We start from the raw sequence: 15,000 nt of genomic DNA, 5'->3' as shown, positions 1-15,000 counted from the left end.
TAGCAATATAGACAAAACGTGACCGTATCTTAAGATTTTTTTAACCACCGTAATTGATCGCCCTTTGTCATTATTTTTAGTTAGTTCGTTTTTTCCAATCTTCCAATTCGTCAAGACCCCATACATTATATTGAGTTATGCAGTGAAGGAGGTGATGGTAGATACTTATAATATGTCAAAGACGACTATTATATAGGCGTTTCGCTCATCATTGTTTTCACTTATCTGAGCTATTTCAACGTTTTGGGCATGCCCTTCGTCTACCATAATAAATTACCATCCATCGTTTGTGTCCTTTTCCGAGCTATTAATAAGGACCCAGCAATTAATATTATTGCTATAAAGAGAAATGGCGGCGATGATACCATTCAAGAGACGACTGTTATGAACGTTTCGGGTATGCCTTTCATTTACCATAATAAAATACCCTTTATCCCTTTTTTTCCTATTCCATATATATTATTGGTTGCCCATTGAAAAGCGCACATATTACAAAGCAGCGTGTCTTGTTTATAAGTGTTTGACTGGCATCATAGCACCGGCATATCTCACAGATCACGTGGTCATGTGTAAATTTGAAAATTACACTTTAAGATCATGTAATGACCAAACTAAAATTTCGGAAAAAAGATCAAGAACAAAATTTGGTGACAGATCGTTTGCTTGTTTCGGCCCAAGATTTGGAATGAACTACCACGTGGTCTGAGGGAGTGCAAGTCTTGACCTACCTTTAAAAAGAATCTCAAGACACATTTTTACTGTATTTGTTTTTATTGACTCTATGAATCCTTGATTTGGCTATGAATTATTATTATTTTTTTTTTCACTTAAAATTGATATTTATATTGTAAAGTGCCCAGAGCTTGTGTTTTACACGAGAATGAGCGCTATATAAATGTGTATTATTATTATTATTATTATTATATTATTATTATTATTATTATTATTATTATTATTTATTATTATTATTATTATTATTATTATTTATTATTATTATTATTATTATTATTATTTATTATTTATATTGGTCATGACATTATCAAAAAACCAAACAAATGTTATGGACTATTCGGGTATTCCCCTTATCTACCACGATAAATTTCCCTTCATTACTTTTCAATAACTTTTCTGAGCTATCAATACCCCATATATTATATTAAGCAATATAATGATTGGTGTGATGGTAAGAAAAACAACTTTTTTACGGAACGTTTCGGGTTCCCCCTTTATCTAAAGTGATAATTTATCCGTTACCATAGTTTTTTCATCTTCGCTTTTCTTAGTTGTTAAGATCCAATTCTTTAATTGAGATGATGGTTTGTATACTCTAATCAAGAGACAAATTAAATGTTTTGGACATATCGGGCATGCCCTTCAATTCCCACGATAAGCTATACTTTATAATTGTTTCACCCATCCAAGAGTTGTCAAGCCAAAGCTAGAGGTGCCTAAATGAGCCAGTAAAATGGAGAGAAACATAAAGTGAGTAAGATGTGACTCGTATATTATAAGTGTTGTTCCCTTATATATGAGTCACATCTACTCATTTTATTTTTCTCTCCAAGAGTTGTCAAGATAACATACATTATATTGATCAATAAAGGGATGGAAGTGATGGGAAATACAAATTGTTTGAAAGTGAAAGACCAATGTTAGGAACATAATTTCGGGTTTGCCCTTCGTCTACCTTAAGAGTTAATATTAGTTTTTCAAGATGTTAAGGCCAATTTTTTATATTGAGCAAAACTGTTACGGAGGTGATGGTAGTGGTAGTGTCAAGATAACATACATTATATTCATCAATAAAGGGATGGAAGTGATGGGAAATACAAATTGTTTGAAAGTGAAAGACCAATGTTAGGAACATAATTTCGGGTTTGCCCTTCGTCTACCTTAAGAGTTAATATTAGTTTTTCAAGATGTTAAGGCCAATTTTTTATATTGAGCAAAACTGTTACGGAGGTGATGGTAGTGGTAGGTACTTATATTTCACAAACGACTGTTTTTCAACATTTCGTGTTTCCCCTTCATATTATTATTATTATTATTATTATTAATATTATTATTATTATTATTATATATTATTGTTATTATTATTATTATTATTATTATTATTATTATTATTATTATTATTATTATTATTACTTTATTACTACTATTTTAATTACTTTTTCCCCTATTACAAGAGCTGTAACCTAACAATAATTGCCTATTTGAACAATAAAGATTATTATTATTATTATTATTATTATTATTATTATTATTATTATTATTGTTATTATTATTATTATTATTATTATTATTATTATTATATTATTATTATTATTATTATTATTATTATTATTATTTATTATTATTATTATTATTATTTATTATTATTATTATTATTATTATTATTATTATTATTATTATTATTATTATTATTTATTATTATTATTATTATTATATTATATTATCATTATATTATTATTATTATTATTATTATTATTATTATTATTATTATTATTATTATTATTATATATTATTATTATTATAATTATAAAAATGAGAAATGCCCCTTCATTATTGTTTCCCCCCAACCTTTCAATCTGTTAAGAGCACATACTTAAACTTAAATTGATTTTATACAAAATGTACGTGATGGTATGTACAATTTATTGCAAAGAGGAATGTTATTAATGTTTCTTGTTTCCCTTTCATCTCCAAAAGAGACAAAGAGTGACCGCAGCTTAGATTATCATTCATCTTCTGTAATAAAATAACCGATAATAAAATTTATGAAAAATTTGCACTGGTTTAAATTATCTACCCCTCTCAGTTGCGATGATATTTTTGGTAACAACATATGGAAATAATAAAAGAAATTAAAAAGCCTTAGTCGTGAAGTAACGACATTCAATATGTTTTGCTGAAATCAAAAAGAACAAAACGTTTCATGACTTAATTGAAAAGGCTAACCAATCCACAATCCACAAATGGCGTGGGCCTACGACATGGAGTGCCTGCCATCCACGAAAATGGGTCTCCTCAAGTCGTACTCCCTCGTTCACACTGACAAAGGTGATGAGACGCAAACATCTGAATGTAGACATCGGAATGAATCTATTTTGACTGATATTTAATTTAAATAACATGGCAACATAGCCATAGCAGGGAGAACAACTTTTCTTAGTTTGAGCTATGGTGGTGGATAAATTAGCTTATCTTCACGATTAGGGTGGATTGGTTTTATAAAAATCAAATAAAAACTGTTTTCTTCATGAATTTAAGCGTTAAAAAGAACGGAAAAGGAAAGGATAAATGATTACGTAAAATATTGATAAGACAATTGCAAGAATTGATGACGTAATTACAAACATTTTGTGTAGATAAATGTGTACGATATGGGATGCTGTACAACGAGAAGAGACTTTAGCATATATTTCCCCGCAAATATTGCGTGTTCTTCTAGTCCAAATATGGCCTTTCTCAAATTTATCAAATTAATATATAAAGTGTTGCTATTAGTTCTTGGTTGTATATGTTTACATTTTTGTACATTTGCATATATATATATATATATATATATATATATATATATATATATTATATATATATATATATATATTATTTAATGTATACATTGTCGCCATAGATTCTCAACTTTGTGTTTATACATTTTTATGCATGCCACGTCTGTAAACGAATTTCCATTTTTTTGGATGAATAAAGTATATATCATTATTATTATTATTATTATTATTATTATTATTATTATTATTATTATTATTATTATTATTATTATTATTATTATTAACGATCTACTTTTCAAGACATCAGAAATCCATGCCCTTATGCCCAGCTGTCTGCTATAGAAAACTGGTAGATCTTATCTTAAGGTTTGAATTAAACTTGAGTTTACCATTAAAGTTCCAACTTGACGCTCCCACAATTGATTCGTCTTTTTTCATGGCGTCATGACAGGCAGCCATGAAAGGAAGGAAGTCTGGGGCTAAGAGTAAATCCTCCTCAATCACAATGAAATGGGACTGAATAGAGATGAGAAGCAGATATTGTGAATGGGTGACAAACTCATATAATATGTGTATGCGGTTAGGTAGTATCTAAGGTAAAATTGAAAGACTTCTGCATCTTCTTCATATATAACAACTAACAGAGAGTATTTCTAATACTAAATAGCTTGATACAAAAGATTGTCCCATAAGTGGAAATATATATATATATTGTCAAAAGCTTGTTACCCCGACGAAGATGTTAGTATTTCATTTGATTTTTAGTTGACATACTATTTGCTAAAAACAGAATAAGTTGACCTGATGATGTTGAAGTAGATTACTATCGTTTGTAATAACATGACATTCAGAAGAAAAAAACCTATGATGTAATGTTGATGCTTCAAGCTGTCTTTGACTTGAAAATGAAGTACTTTGAAACCAAAGTCCTGTCTAACCACCATGGCACTGAGCCCGTTGAAGAGCATTTTTACAAAACATCTTTTTCCTTGTTCTTTCACAGATAGAGGTTAAACTAGGAACAAAGATCCCCTTGTCAAAACAAGATTGTCTTAATCTAAAAACATTAACAAATACCTAATGCCTCGCTTGTCCTATAAATTCAATATTCATTGTTGACCAATGTAACTATCCTGCATATTCGCTATAATGACAATTTAAAGATGAACTTACAGCATTAGGATAGGTAAAAATTGCTTTCATCATGGCTTTGAACAATTGCTCGGGATATGAGGCACTGCTGTCAATCACATATTCTCGAAAGCCAAAAAGGTTTGCAAGCTCTTTGTACTCCGGTAGTTTTTCATCCCAAAATACCTGAAGCAAAGGAAACTGCACCGCTGTAATTGTTGTCTTGGTAGGCTCCACATAATAAAACTTATGGTAAATAATGTTTTAAAAGGACTGAAAATGGGTCTGCTGCTGAAATGACAATGTACATATATATATATATATATATATATATATATATATATATATATATATATAATATATATATATGTGTGTGTGTGTGTGTGTGTGTGTGTGTGTGTGTGTAAAACATTGTATAACATATAAAAATGACATAATGAAATAATTCAAAGAGTCCTTTCCACAGCATTTCCACTATGGTCCTGGGTGAAGTGTCTGAATTATCCAAAACAATATTTTTCAAAATGATGATTTAAACAGCAATTAAACTTTCCTATTACCTGATAAAAGGCAAGAGAGAATATTAAAGAGAACTACTGGTTAAACATGTTGGCATTCATTGTCTAACACCATTTCTCTACTGTCTCACATATTTGCTTGACACTCCCAAGGTATCCATTCAGCTGTGGTCTAAACTTACCGCCACAAGGTCTTGCTTGATCCCAGGCTGTAGGAGGGTTGTCTGGAGAGTGTTCACGAATGCGTTGTGGTCCATTCCTATTCATATCACAGGAAAGGAGAAAACCCAATATGACAATAAAATCAGAATGAACGAATGCGTTGTGGTCCATTCCTATTCATATCAGAGGAAAGGAGAAAACACAATATGACAATAAAATCAGAATGAACGAATGCGTTGTGGTCCATTCCTATTCATGTCAGAGGAAAGGAGAAAACCCAATATGACAATAAAATCAGAATGAACGAATGCATTGTAGTCCATTCCTATTCATGTCAGAGGAAAGGAGAAAACACAATATGACAATAAAATCAGAATGAACGAATGCGTTGTGGTCCATTCCTATTCATGTCAGAGGAAAGGAGAAAACCCAATATGACAATAAAATCAGAATGATATATTAAAAACTCAGTCTATACTAGTAAGCATTATAAATAAAAGTGATATATCAAAAACCAGACGTGTGTAAATCCATAATATTTTTGTCTTGATTTTGTTATTCAAAAAAGAAGAATAGAAGAAAGAATCTAATTCCCAGAGTTTTCAGATATAATGTGATACACACTTTTATGAATTTGAATGGATGTTGACTTTTTGTTATGTGCATTCTTTTTATAAAATTGTGAATGATATATTGTTGCCTCTTTGGATATTTTAGTAACGATGTATGAGTTTACCATCAATTTTAAAAAAGTCAAACTATTTCTAGAGTTTCCAAATTTTAATTTAATGCAACTTTCATCAGATCTTTAGTTACTTTAATAGGGAATGAGATTAGCGGAAGAGTAGCGTCCCTTGATAGGACGTCGCCTATAGTCTGTGACGTCACCGGCGGAAAAGTTATTAGAGAGAGAACGTCATATTGGTTGTGCGCATGCGGAGGGACGCATACGCACAACCAACATGGCGTTCTCTCTCTAATAACTTTTCCGCCGGTGACGTCACAGACTATGGGTGACGTCCTATCAAGGGACGCTACTCTTCCGCTAATCTCATTCCCTATTGCAATGTAAAGTCTGCAATGACGTTGTAAAGAATTTCACTTTTAAACTCAAAATAAATAAAAAGTAGTCCCTCAGAGCCTCCGTCATGATATAAAATCCATTCCATTATTTCAGTCCAACAGAGATATCTGAAATGTATTTCTAATATCAACCATTGCAGCCTGTATAACTTGATGGAACTCTATAATAGTCTATTTTTGAGTAACAACGGGAATTCCAGATTACTAATAATATGGTAGGGCACTCTTCTCACACATGCGGACAAGTAATCGTCCTGAGTGCAGTAGATATTTTTTCCCCTTAAATCCATCCACCCAGCACTGATGGATAGCTGTTATATCTGGCAAAAAATAGTTAGCAATAGTCTCGTGACTTATCCAAAGGTTTTCAATTGCCCATTTTATGCTATAGAATGGGATAAACTCCAGCTCCATAAGCCTTATACCTTTAGGGTCTACTTTTTTGGGGGTACCAATGGCTCATTGGTACAATACTTGCCTCATAACAAGAGAAACCGCTTTCAGTCCTGGGGTTGTAATGGAGGTTTTTCTGATCCCTCTGTCCATCCAGCAGAGATTTGGGAGTAGGGTATATTAGATCTGACAGACAGTACTTTGCGAAACAAGCGCCCATCCAGAGAGTAGCAATGAATTGCTATTGCATGTTTAATGCTACAGAAACTAAGATAAAATCCCGTCCATAGGCCTCGTGTTTTCGAGGGACAACTGCACCCTAGTGTGTGGCTTTGATGTAAAAGTATAGACATGGACTCACAATAAACCTAAATTAGGTCCAAGAATTTATATATGTGATTAGACATCCAACGTGATGCCTTTACAAAATGTTGCACACATTCTTAGATTCGGAACTGTCGATGGACCATCAAATTAAGACAATTATCCAATCATTGATGTGTCATTTGGAAAAAAAATGGATCTATTCCACAATTCTTATCTGATGATGTTACCAAGAAACTTGTCGTTTCTCTTTTATTTTCAAAGCTGGATTACTGTAATGCTCTCTTTTTTGGTGTCTCAGAAAATAAGCTCAAGCGGCTGCAGACGGTCCAAAATAATACTGCCAGATTGGTCTTTCGAAGACGGAGGTTTGACTCTGCCACACCTCTCCTTCGAAGATTACACTGGCTGCCTATTGAGAAAGGGTCATATTCAAAGCATGTATCCTAGTTTATCGTTGTCTGGAAAACACTGCCCCTCCCTACCTCACAGAACTCCTAAAGAAATATTCAACAACCCGATATTTACGTTCCTCCAATGACACCACCCGTTTGGCTATCCCACGCATTCGTACAAAGGCGGGAACAAGGTCCTTTTCTCATTTTGGTCCGTCTGTATGGAACATCATTCCACAGAACATCCGGGAATCCAAACCATTATCTGTGTTCAAGAAATCCTTGAAAACATTTCTTTTTTGATGCCATTCTACGTTAAATATTGTTTTGTGTTGATGTAATTTAAGGGCCAAGAGCCTCATTGTTGAGGATACCGTGCGCTCTATTAATATTATTATTATTATTATTATTATTATTATTATTATTATTATTATTATTATTATTATTATTATTATTATTATTATTATTATTATTGAGACAGACAACCGAGACTCCAAAATGAAAATATGTATCAAGACATGCAACAAAGGGCCTTCGTCCGTACGTGGCTTTTCCTGGGTAAACATAGCATTTGAGTATTGTTGGTATATGTTTAAATAAAATACTCACATTTTTGACACGCCATATTAATCGTGCAAATGCACAAAACAGTGAGTAAACTTAAAAGTTTAAAATTTGTTGGGGAGAATTTAGTGAGAAGCAATCACCCAACTGAAAATAACTGCAAAGACCTATGCCAAATTTAAGTTATATTAGAAACGAACAACATGAGCGAGAGGAACGATACCGACTTGACATTGTTTGACATGACACGCATCGTCTGCAATTAAAACCCTGTTGTCACCCCAGATGTTTCACGTCTCTGTATTTCAATCTCGGCAGACAATATATCGTGAGGTTCTCTTGATGTTAGGATTAACAAGCACTTTCTTTCTCCATTAACTCTCTCCTTACCAGCCATTTTCAGGATTTTCGCCAAAACGTCACACCCAACTAACACAAAAATAGATTTTTAATCACTCAGACATAATAGTAGTAAGTTCTTGCGATACATAATTCTTTAGCATAACATGCTCAACAACACACTATTAATTTTCTTTAAATTTTATGATGTACAAGAGAAATTTGAATAAGAGAAATGTTGGTTGTATCGTAACGAATGTGACGATTTTCCTGTAGTTGGTAAGGAGAGGGTTAATCGTATTGAACCTTAAGATGCTGCATATTTTATCCCACGTATCAAATGCACACCGTTCCGTAATCATGCGATCTGCCAAGGCATTGTGTTTATTGTGAATAAGATTTATAAATGCATTCATTTATGACCCTTCTATTTGACTTATTGTAAGAAATCATTTAGCTCCAGGCAGCCCTTTCGATATTTCTTTCCCAGCTTATAAAATCTGCCAGAGAAAAGTTTATCCTATGAATAAATTTATGTTGTCTATTTATTACACCAATATCCATAATCAGGAACCAGAGTTCATTCCAGTGTTTGTATCATGAAATCGACAGTAAAATTGCAAAAGTTGATAGCGCACTAGTTATTTGAAAAGTACTTTCTACCACAACAGACAGATGTAGCTTACCTGGTACCAAAATAACAGGAGTATTGTAGACATCGTGACCTTTCAACTCTTTGGTGTAGAGGTCAATGGTTTTCAGTGCATCATCCACGTAAGCAGCTAGATGTGAAAAGTAAAATATTTCATTGCTTCAGTTAGGTCTAAAACTTGATAATAATGTTTCCTACATTGTCAAACCTACTGACTTAATATTCACAAAATTGATTATAGGATCAAAATCTTTCATTACACAAAATTCTATTAAACTCTGATTGACTAAAAGTTTTACTGAGGCCAATCCTATAGAAAGCCGATCTTAAAAATCAAAACAAACATATAAACCCTTGTTGATCCAAAGATCCAAAGGTATCAGTCACCTAATGGTACCGTCTCGTAGCTAAGACAGTCACACTGAGCATGGTTAATGATTAGATGGATAAGAATGATTGCAAATCTATTGGTCCTGCATTCATTGTGCCCTTTACTAACCATACATTTGTGGTTACAATCCATTCGGGTGTAAATGTGTGGCTGGTTATCGACAGTGATATATATATATATACATATATATATATATATATATATATATATATATATATATATATATATATATATATATAATATATAACACATATACACATCACACACACAACACACAATATATATATATATATATATATATATATATATATATTATATATATAATATAATATATATATATATATATATATATATATATATATATATATATATATATATATATATAATGTATATATATAGATAGATATTGTAGGTGTGTTAGTACAATAGGACGTCTGACAGGTGAATTGTACGATGTGAAATGCAAATTTAATTTTGTTACAGTTGTTGAGGAAATGATCAAAACATAAAGGGTATTTTAACAATGAAATATACAATGTAAATGTAAATAACTATTTTTATCTTTTTCATTTCATAACAAACAGAAAATGATATTGTATGCCAAAAGCAATGAATTATTAATGAAACTTCAAAGAATTAGGAAAGCTCATCAAAGCCATTCAATTCAAATGCTGGCTCAAACGACAATGATCTGTCCTTTCAGCTGAAGTCTACTGCTGTCCTTGTAGACTTGAAGTATTTACAAAGAGAGGGCTTCATAAACTTTTAATTAAAAATTCCAAAAGTCTTATTTATTTATTACAGTTTTCTTAATGAGAATGTTATCAATATGACCCTCTTCCTGGTCTTTTGAACTGTAAACAAAGAGTATTCAAACTTTTTAAAAAACAACACAATAATAATTTTTGACAAAAAATGCAAAGAAAATCCATCTTAAAACAATGGAAGTAAAAAATAGAAAAATGAGCTTAACCCTCTACAGGAGCAGTTACTGAAGCACAGGCCATTGCGGCCATAGTTGTATTGCTGTTATTGCTTTCTCTCTGGAAAGAGTATGACAACATGTCAGGCAAATGTCATTATGGAAACCCTGTCTATTTAAGTTTAATGTAGAAGAACTGTTATGAGTGAAATGATTGTGGGCGGAATAATTTGTTTAATTTTGTCTAAAACTTTACTTACAGTTACAAAAGTCGGTATATCCTTCGTGTTTGGTACAGAATTCTCTTCTTTTTTCATTTCTTGGCGCTCCTGGATCCGGGGCGAGCATACGGGAAGGAACTAACAAAAAGAGAGATAATGCACTTTTATTATTTGTTGATGTTGCTGATGTTATTTATAAATAACATATCGCCACAAAGTTAATTAAAATACTCTATATATTCATCCGGGTGGGGAATTTGTATTTTGGGTCTTTTTCAAGGGCGGCTCACTGAAATAACCAAACCGTAGTGCAATGTCACAGAGTGAGTTAGGGTGAGGTGACCTGTTCAAGACCAAACAATACTGCAGTTGTCAATTTAAACTCTGTACTATCAAGTTGTGAAGCATATACCATACAACTGCACTACACTTGGCCCCATCCATTGTCGTTAAAGACAAAATGTGTAGTCTGAACATAGCAAGTACAATCAAGGAAATGGAAATGTAAGCGCTTTATGTTTGATAAGATGTCAGAGATATCAAAAGCAAATGAGAAGAGAAAAGAAAGACAAGTTATTTTTAAAATTTTATTTATAAGCCTTTTTCGTGTTGATGTATTTTTAGCTATCCCATACATTTTTAAATGTTGGTATCTTTGGTAAGAAGTTTAAAAATTCCTTGATTGATGGAGCATTCTATTGTAATGACATGTGATTGTCTCATATCCAAACAATTAGTAGCAACAATATGTATTACCTGGGGTAACGAGAGAAAGTAGGAAGGAAGAGAGAGAGAGAGAGAGAGAGAGAGAGAGAGAGAGAGAGAGAGAGAGAGAGAGAGAGAGAGAGAGAGGAGAGAGAGAGAGAGAGAGAGAGAAAAAGAGAAGAGAGAAGAGAAAGAAAGAAAGAGAGAGAGAGAGAGAGAGAGAGAGAGAGAGAGAGAGAGAGAGAGAGAGAGAGAGAGAGAGAGAGAGAGTTGTTTTAAGAATTGACTTTTTTTTAGAAACATAAAATATATCAAATATAACTGACCTTTAAGAGGCACACAGAACCTCTTGTCTATAGGTGCAGGCCGACGTCTCATAGGGCCATACTCAATCTGGAGTTAAAGACGAGAAATAAAAATCCCAACGACATAACTGGTTATTATAAAGGAAATAAAATTATTCACCGTATAGAATGGCTAAAGTTGACCTTTTGCTTTTGTTTTTTAGACTGCCATGGGGGATAGGTTTCTTACTAAATTCTCTTAATCAGCCGTTTTATGATATTACACATAATCCCTTGTGTTGGTACGATTCATCTGGCAAGAAGTGAGCATTTTCCATATACACATACCATCTATATGTTCTTCTTTATTCGTTGTCCACCCCTTCAAAGAGTATCAATGATGGGAGCTGCTTATGTCAGCAAATTGCGAGTTGCAAGTATTTGTCAAAAGTGAATGTAGAGTTTTGAGCCTTTTGAATCATGACTTATGACTTAGGGTTGTCACATTACAAAATAAAATAATAAGACCATAGTTCAATGGACATGTGCATGTGGGAACAAATATTTTTTTTAAACCCATCAAACCAGACCTAAGTTACCAAGACAATGGGGTAGACAAAGATTTTATCTCCCCACCTCATCTCTCTCTCTCTCTCTCTCTCTCTCTCTCTCTCTCTCTCTCTCTCTCTCTCTCTTTATCCCACCCACATTCGCATTGACTCATAACAAACAGTCGTTTTGTTATGTTGTTTTATTTTGGTTTGTTTGTTGTTGTATTTATATCGTGATTTGTGTTTTTTTTTAAAACAAGCCTACTATCTAAACAAGTCTTGCACCAGATATAGAATCTAAATGATCAGATCAAAGTAATGATAGTTTAAACAATTAAAAAACAAAAGTTTCAATACAAGTTCATGTAGAATCAACCTGCATCTTATAATAACAGGGGGCACACATTTGCAATTAGGATTTTTTTCAGGAATATTTAGGTAAAGTTGAGGACGGAATCTCAGATAAACCCTTTTTTTTAATGACTCAAAATGAAAGGAGATTCCGTAAAACCTGTCTCTGGTGTCTCTTTTTTAAAATCTATTCTTTACAAATATTATAGGGTTGGGAACCAACATTGGTCCGTACAGCCAATGTGTTATTTTTGCTAACAAGCACAGAATTATTGGGACATCTAAAAATGATATAACCAATTTTTACAGATTGAAAAAACAAGTAACTTGCAAATCTTTCCTAAATTAAGGGTAATTTTATCACCCGTTGACTCAAATGATAATTTATAAAATCTGCAAAAGAATTATGATCAGTCATTTAGAGGTTTAGATAAATTTTCAGATTGGCTTTTAACTGCAAAAGTAGCATGTATATTGTATTAATATGACTGAAGCGGCATAATTTCAGGTTTGTAAAACATTTCCTCACAGATTTTTATAGTTTATGAAATAAATCAATATGGGTGAACTCATCTTATTCTGTTTGTCCAATCAAAAGAATATATTTGTCAACAACAACAACAACAACAACAAAATAAAAAACATCAAAAACATATGATTTAGATCATGCTACATGGTGATCGAATTTTTAATGCGCAACTGTGATTTAAATTAAATACTATCTGTTAAATATACACTCACAAGTTCGGACTAAAGGCCAGAGGTATGGCCTATCTCAATTTATCAAATTAATATATAAAGTGTTGCTATTGGTTCTTGGTTGTATATTTTTACATTTGTATGCATTTGCATATATATATATATATAAATTTTATCAGACTCCTTAATGTCAAAGAGATGTGACATTATGAACAAACAGGACCTCGTCCCTTTTTGATTGGTCACCAAGCAGGACAACGTAACCGGGTCACAAGGAATTTTTTTTCTCACACAGTTTAGCCTTCTCTGTGTTATATTTCATGAACCCCCATTCAACAGTACTCATAATATTATAGCACCGTTAAATCTTCTCTGTGCTGTGATTTTATTGGTCTATTCACTTGCTATCTTTACGGCCCGTCACAGACACAGTCAGCCCTCCAGCGTGCAGATCAGAATAGCAAGTGGTGAGTTGAGGCCTAAAATCGGTTTTTATATCCTGGTGAGTAGTTTTCATTGGGTTGTCAACAAAAGATTGCCTAGCAACAGGTTTGAAAATAACTTATGGTCAGCCTTAAGCTACTTTATCATTTAGACTAAAGGTCATTCTACGGTAAAGCTACAATGATGATGATGATGGTGATGATGATGATGATGATTATGATGATGATGGTGATGATGATGTTGATGATGATGATGATGATGATGATGATGATGATGATGGTGATGATGATGATGATGATGATGATGATGATGATGATGATGATGATGATGATGATGATGACAATGATCATGCTTGTCAAAATAAATCAAAACCCAATACGATAGATATGACGTCATCAATTACCCCTTCAAAAGTTGAGAATCCGTTTATTCCTATCTGGGTCACCATGTACCATATATCTCGGAATCTCAAATTTTGGATGAAAGCACTGCCTCTTTGGTTAAGCACATCTCTTGTACTCATTTCCATTCTGTAAATCAAAGGAAATATTTAAAAGAAGTCCAGTTGTTGAACAATCAGGATGATGATGGTGGTGGTGATGTTGATGATGACAATAATACAAATGTAAAACAATGGTCCAGAGGGTACACATTGAACATTTGATTTCATGGTGTATCTGAATAGATCACTGTTTTCTCTTCAATCTATATAACATGTTCATTAATGTGGCTGAATTGGGAAGTTTCTGCGCATCTCAGCCCCAACATTCCGAGAAATCTGCACTATATGTTCTCATACACATCACCATAGCAATGGCCATGCTACAATACTCTTCAACAGTCGTAAATTCACTTCCTTCCTAATGACGCATGGTAACTTAGTAACACTGGCTTTAAACTATCGGAACAATGGCGGACGCCGTATGAAACATTTCTCCGGCGAGCAAAAAAGCGTATCCACAGGGAAAAAACCCCCCATAAATTTGATCATGTTTTGACTTTTACACATTCTGATCACAAGGCATATGAAAAGTTCTAGCCAGCATGAAGAATAAAAAGTAATGATTTTCTTTGTTTAGAGCCACTATGGCCGCCGTTGCCGGGCGGCGTGACATCAGACTACTGAATCCAATTAAGCCATCATTATGAAATTTATGTTTTTAAATAGCACACGACAAACAAAATTCATTTGCCATTTGGTCCATAAGTATTTATACACGCGTGGTCCTTTGACCGAGATGCGAAAGGCCTGGGAGTCAGTCAATCAAGTTAACACTTAAATTAAATTAAATCAAAGTGAGCGCAATATCCACTAAATATGCTCAAAGCTCTTGTCCCTGACCGACACCAACACGTAAC

At 32.9% G+C, this 15,000-nt stretch overlaps 1 protein-coding gene across 1 annotated transcript in view; it reads right to left on the bottom strand.

Moving 5' to 3' along the window:
- LOC144975802 (protein O-linked-mannose beta-1,2-N-acetylglucosaminyltransferase 1-like) overlaps nucleotides 1-15,000 on the bottom strand; it is a gene marked incomplete in the record, with an annotated part of 39,994 nt that overhangs the window by 6,571 nt on the left and 18,423 nt on the right. The window contains 7 exon segments of the mRNA XM_078919989.1: nucleotides 3,902-4,028; nucleotides 4,686-4,829; nucleotides 5,344-5,420; nucleotides 9,108-9,203; nucleotides 10,647-10,745; nucleotides 11,639-11,705; nucleotides 14,045-14,171. Of these exon segments, the coding sequence (XP_078776115.1) occupies nucleotides 3,902-4,028; nucleotides 4,686-4,829; nucleotides 5,344-5,420; nucleotides 9,108-9,203; nucleotides 10,647-10,745; nucleotides 11,639-11,705; nucleotides 14,045-14,171 (737 nt within the window).

The sequence above is a fragment of the Berghia stephanieae genome, chromosome 6 (assembly GCF_034508935.2).
Source record: "Berghia stephanieae isolate SIO BIC M18660-M18661 chromosome 6, UCSD_Bste_1.3, whole genome shotgun sequence".
NCBI lineage: Eukaryota > Metazoa > Mollusca > Gastropoda > Nudibranchia > Aeolidiidae > Berghia > Berghia stephanieae.
This window is presented reverse-complemented; position numbering and strand designations above follow the sequence as displayed.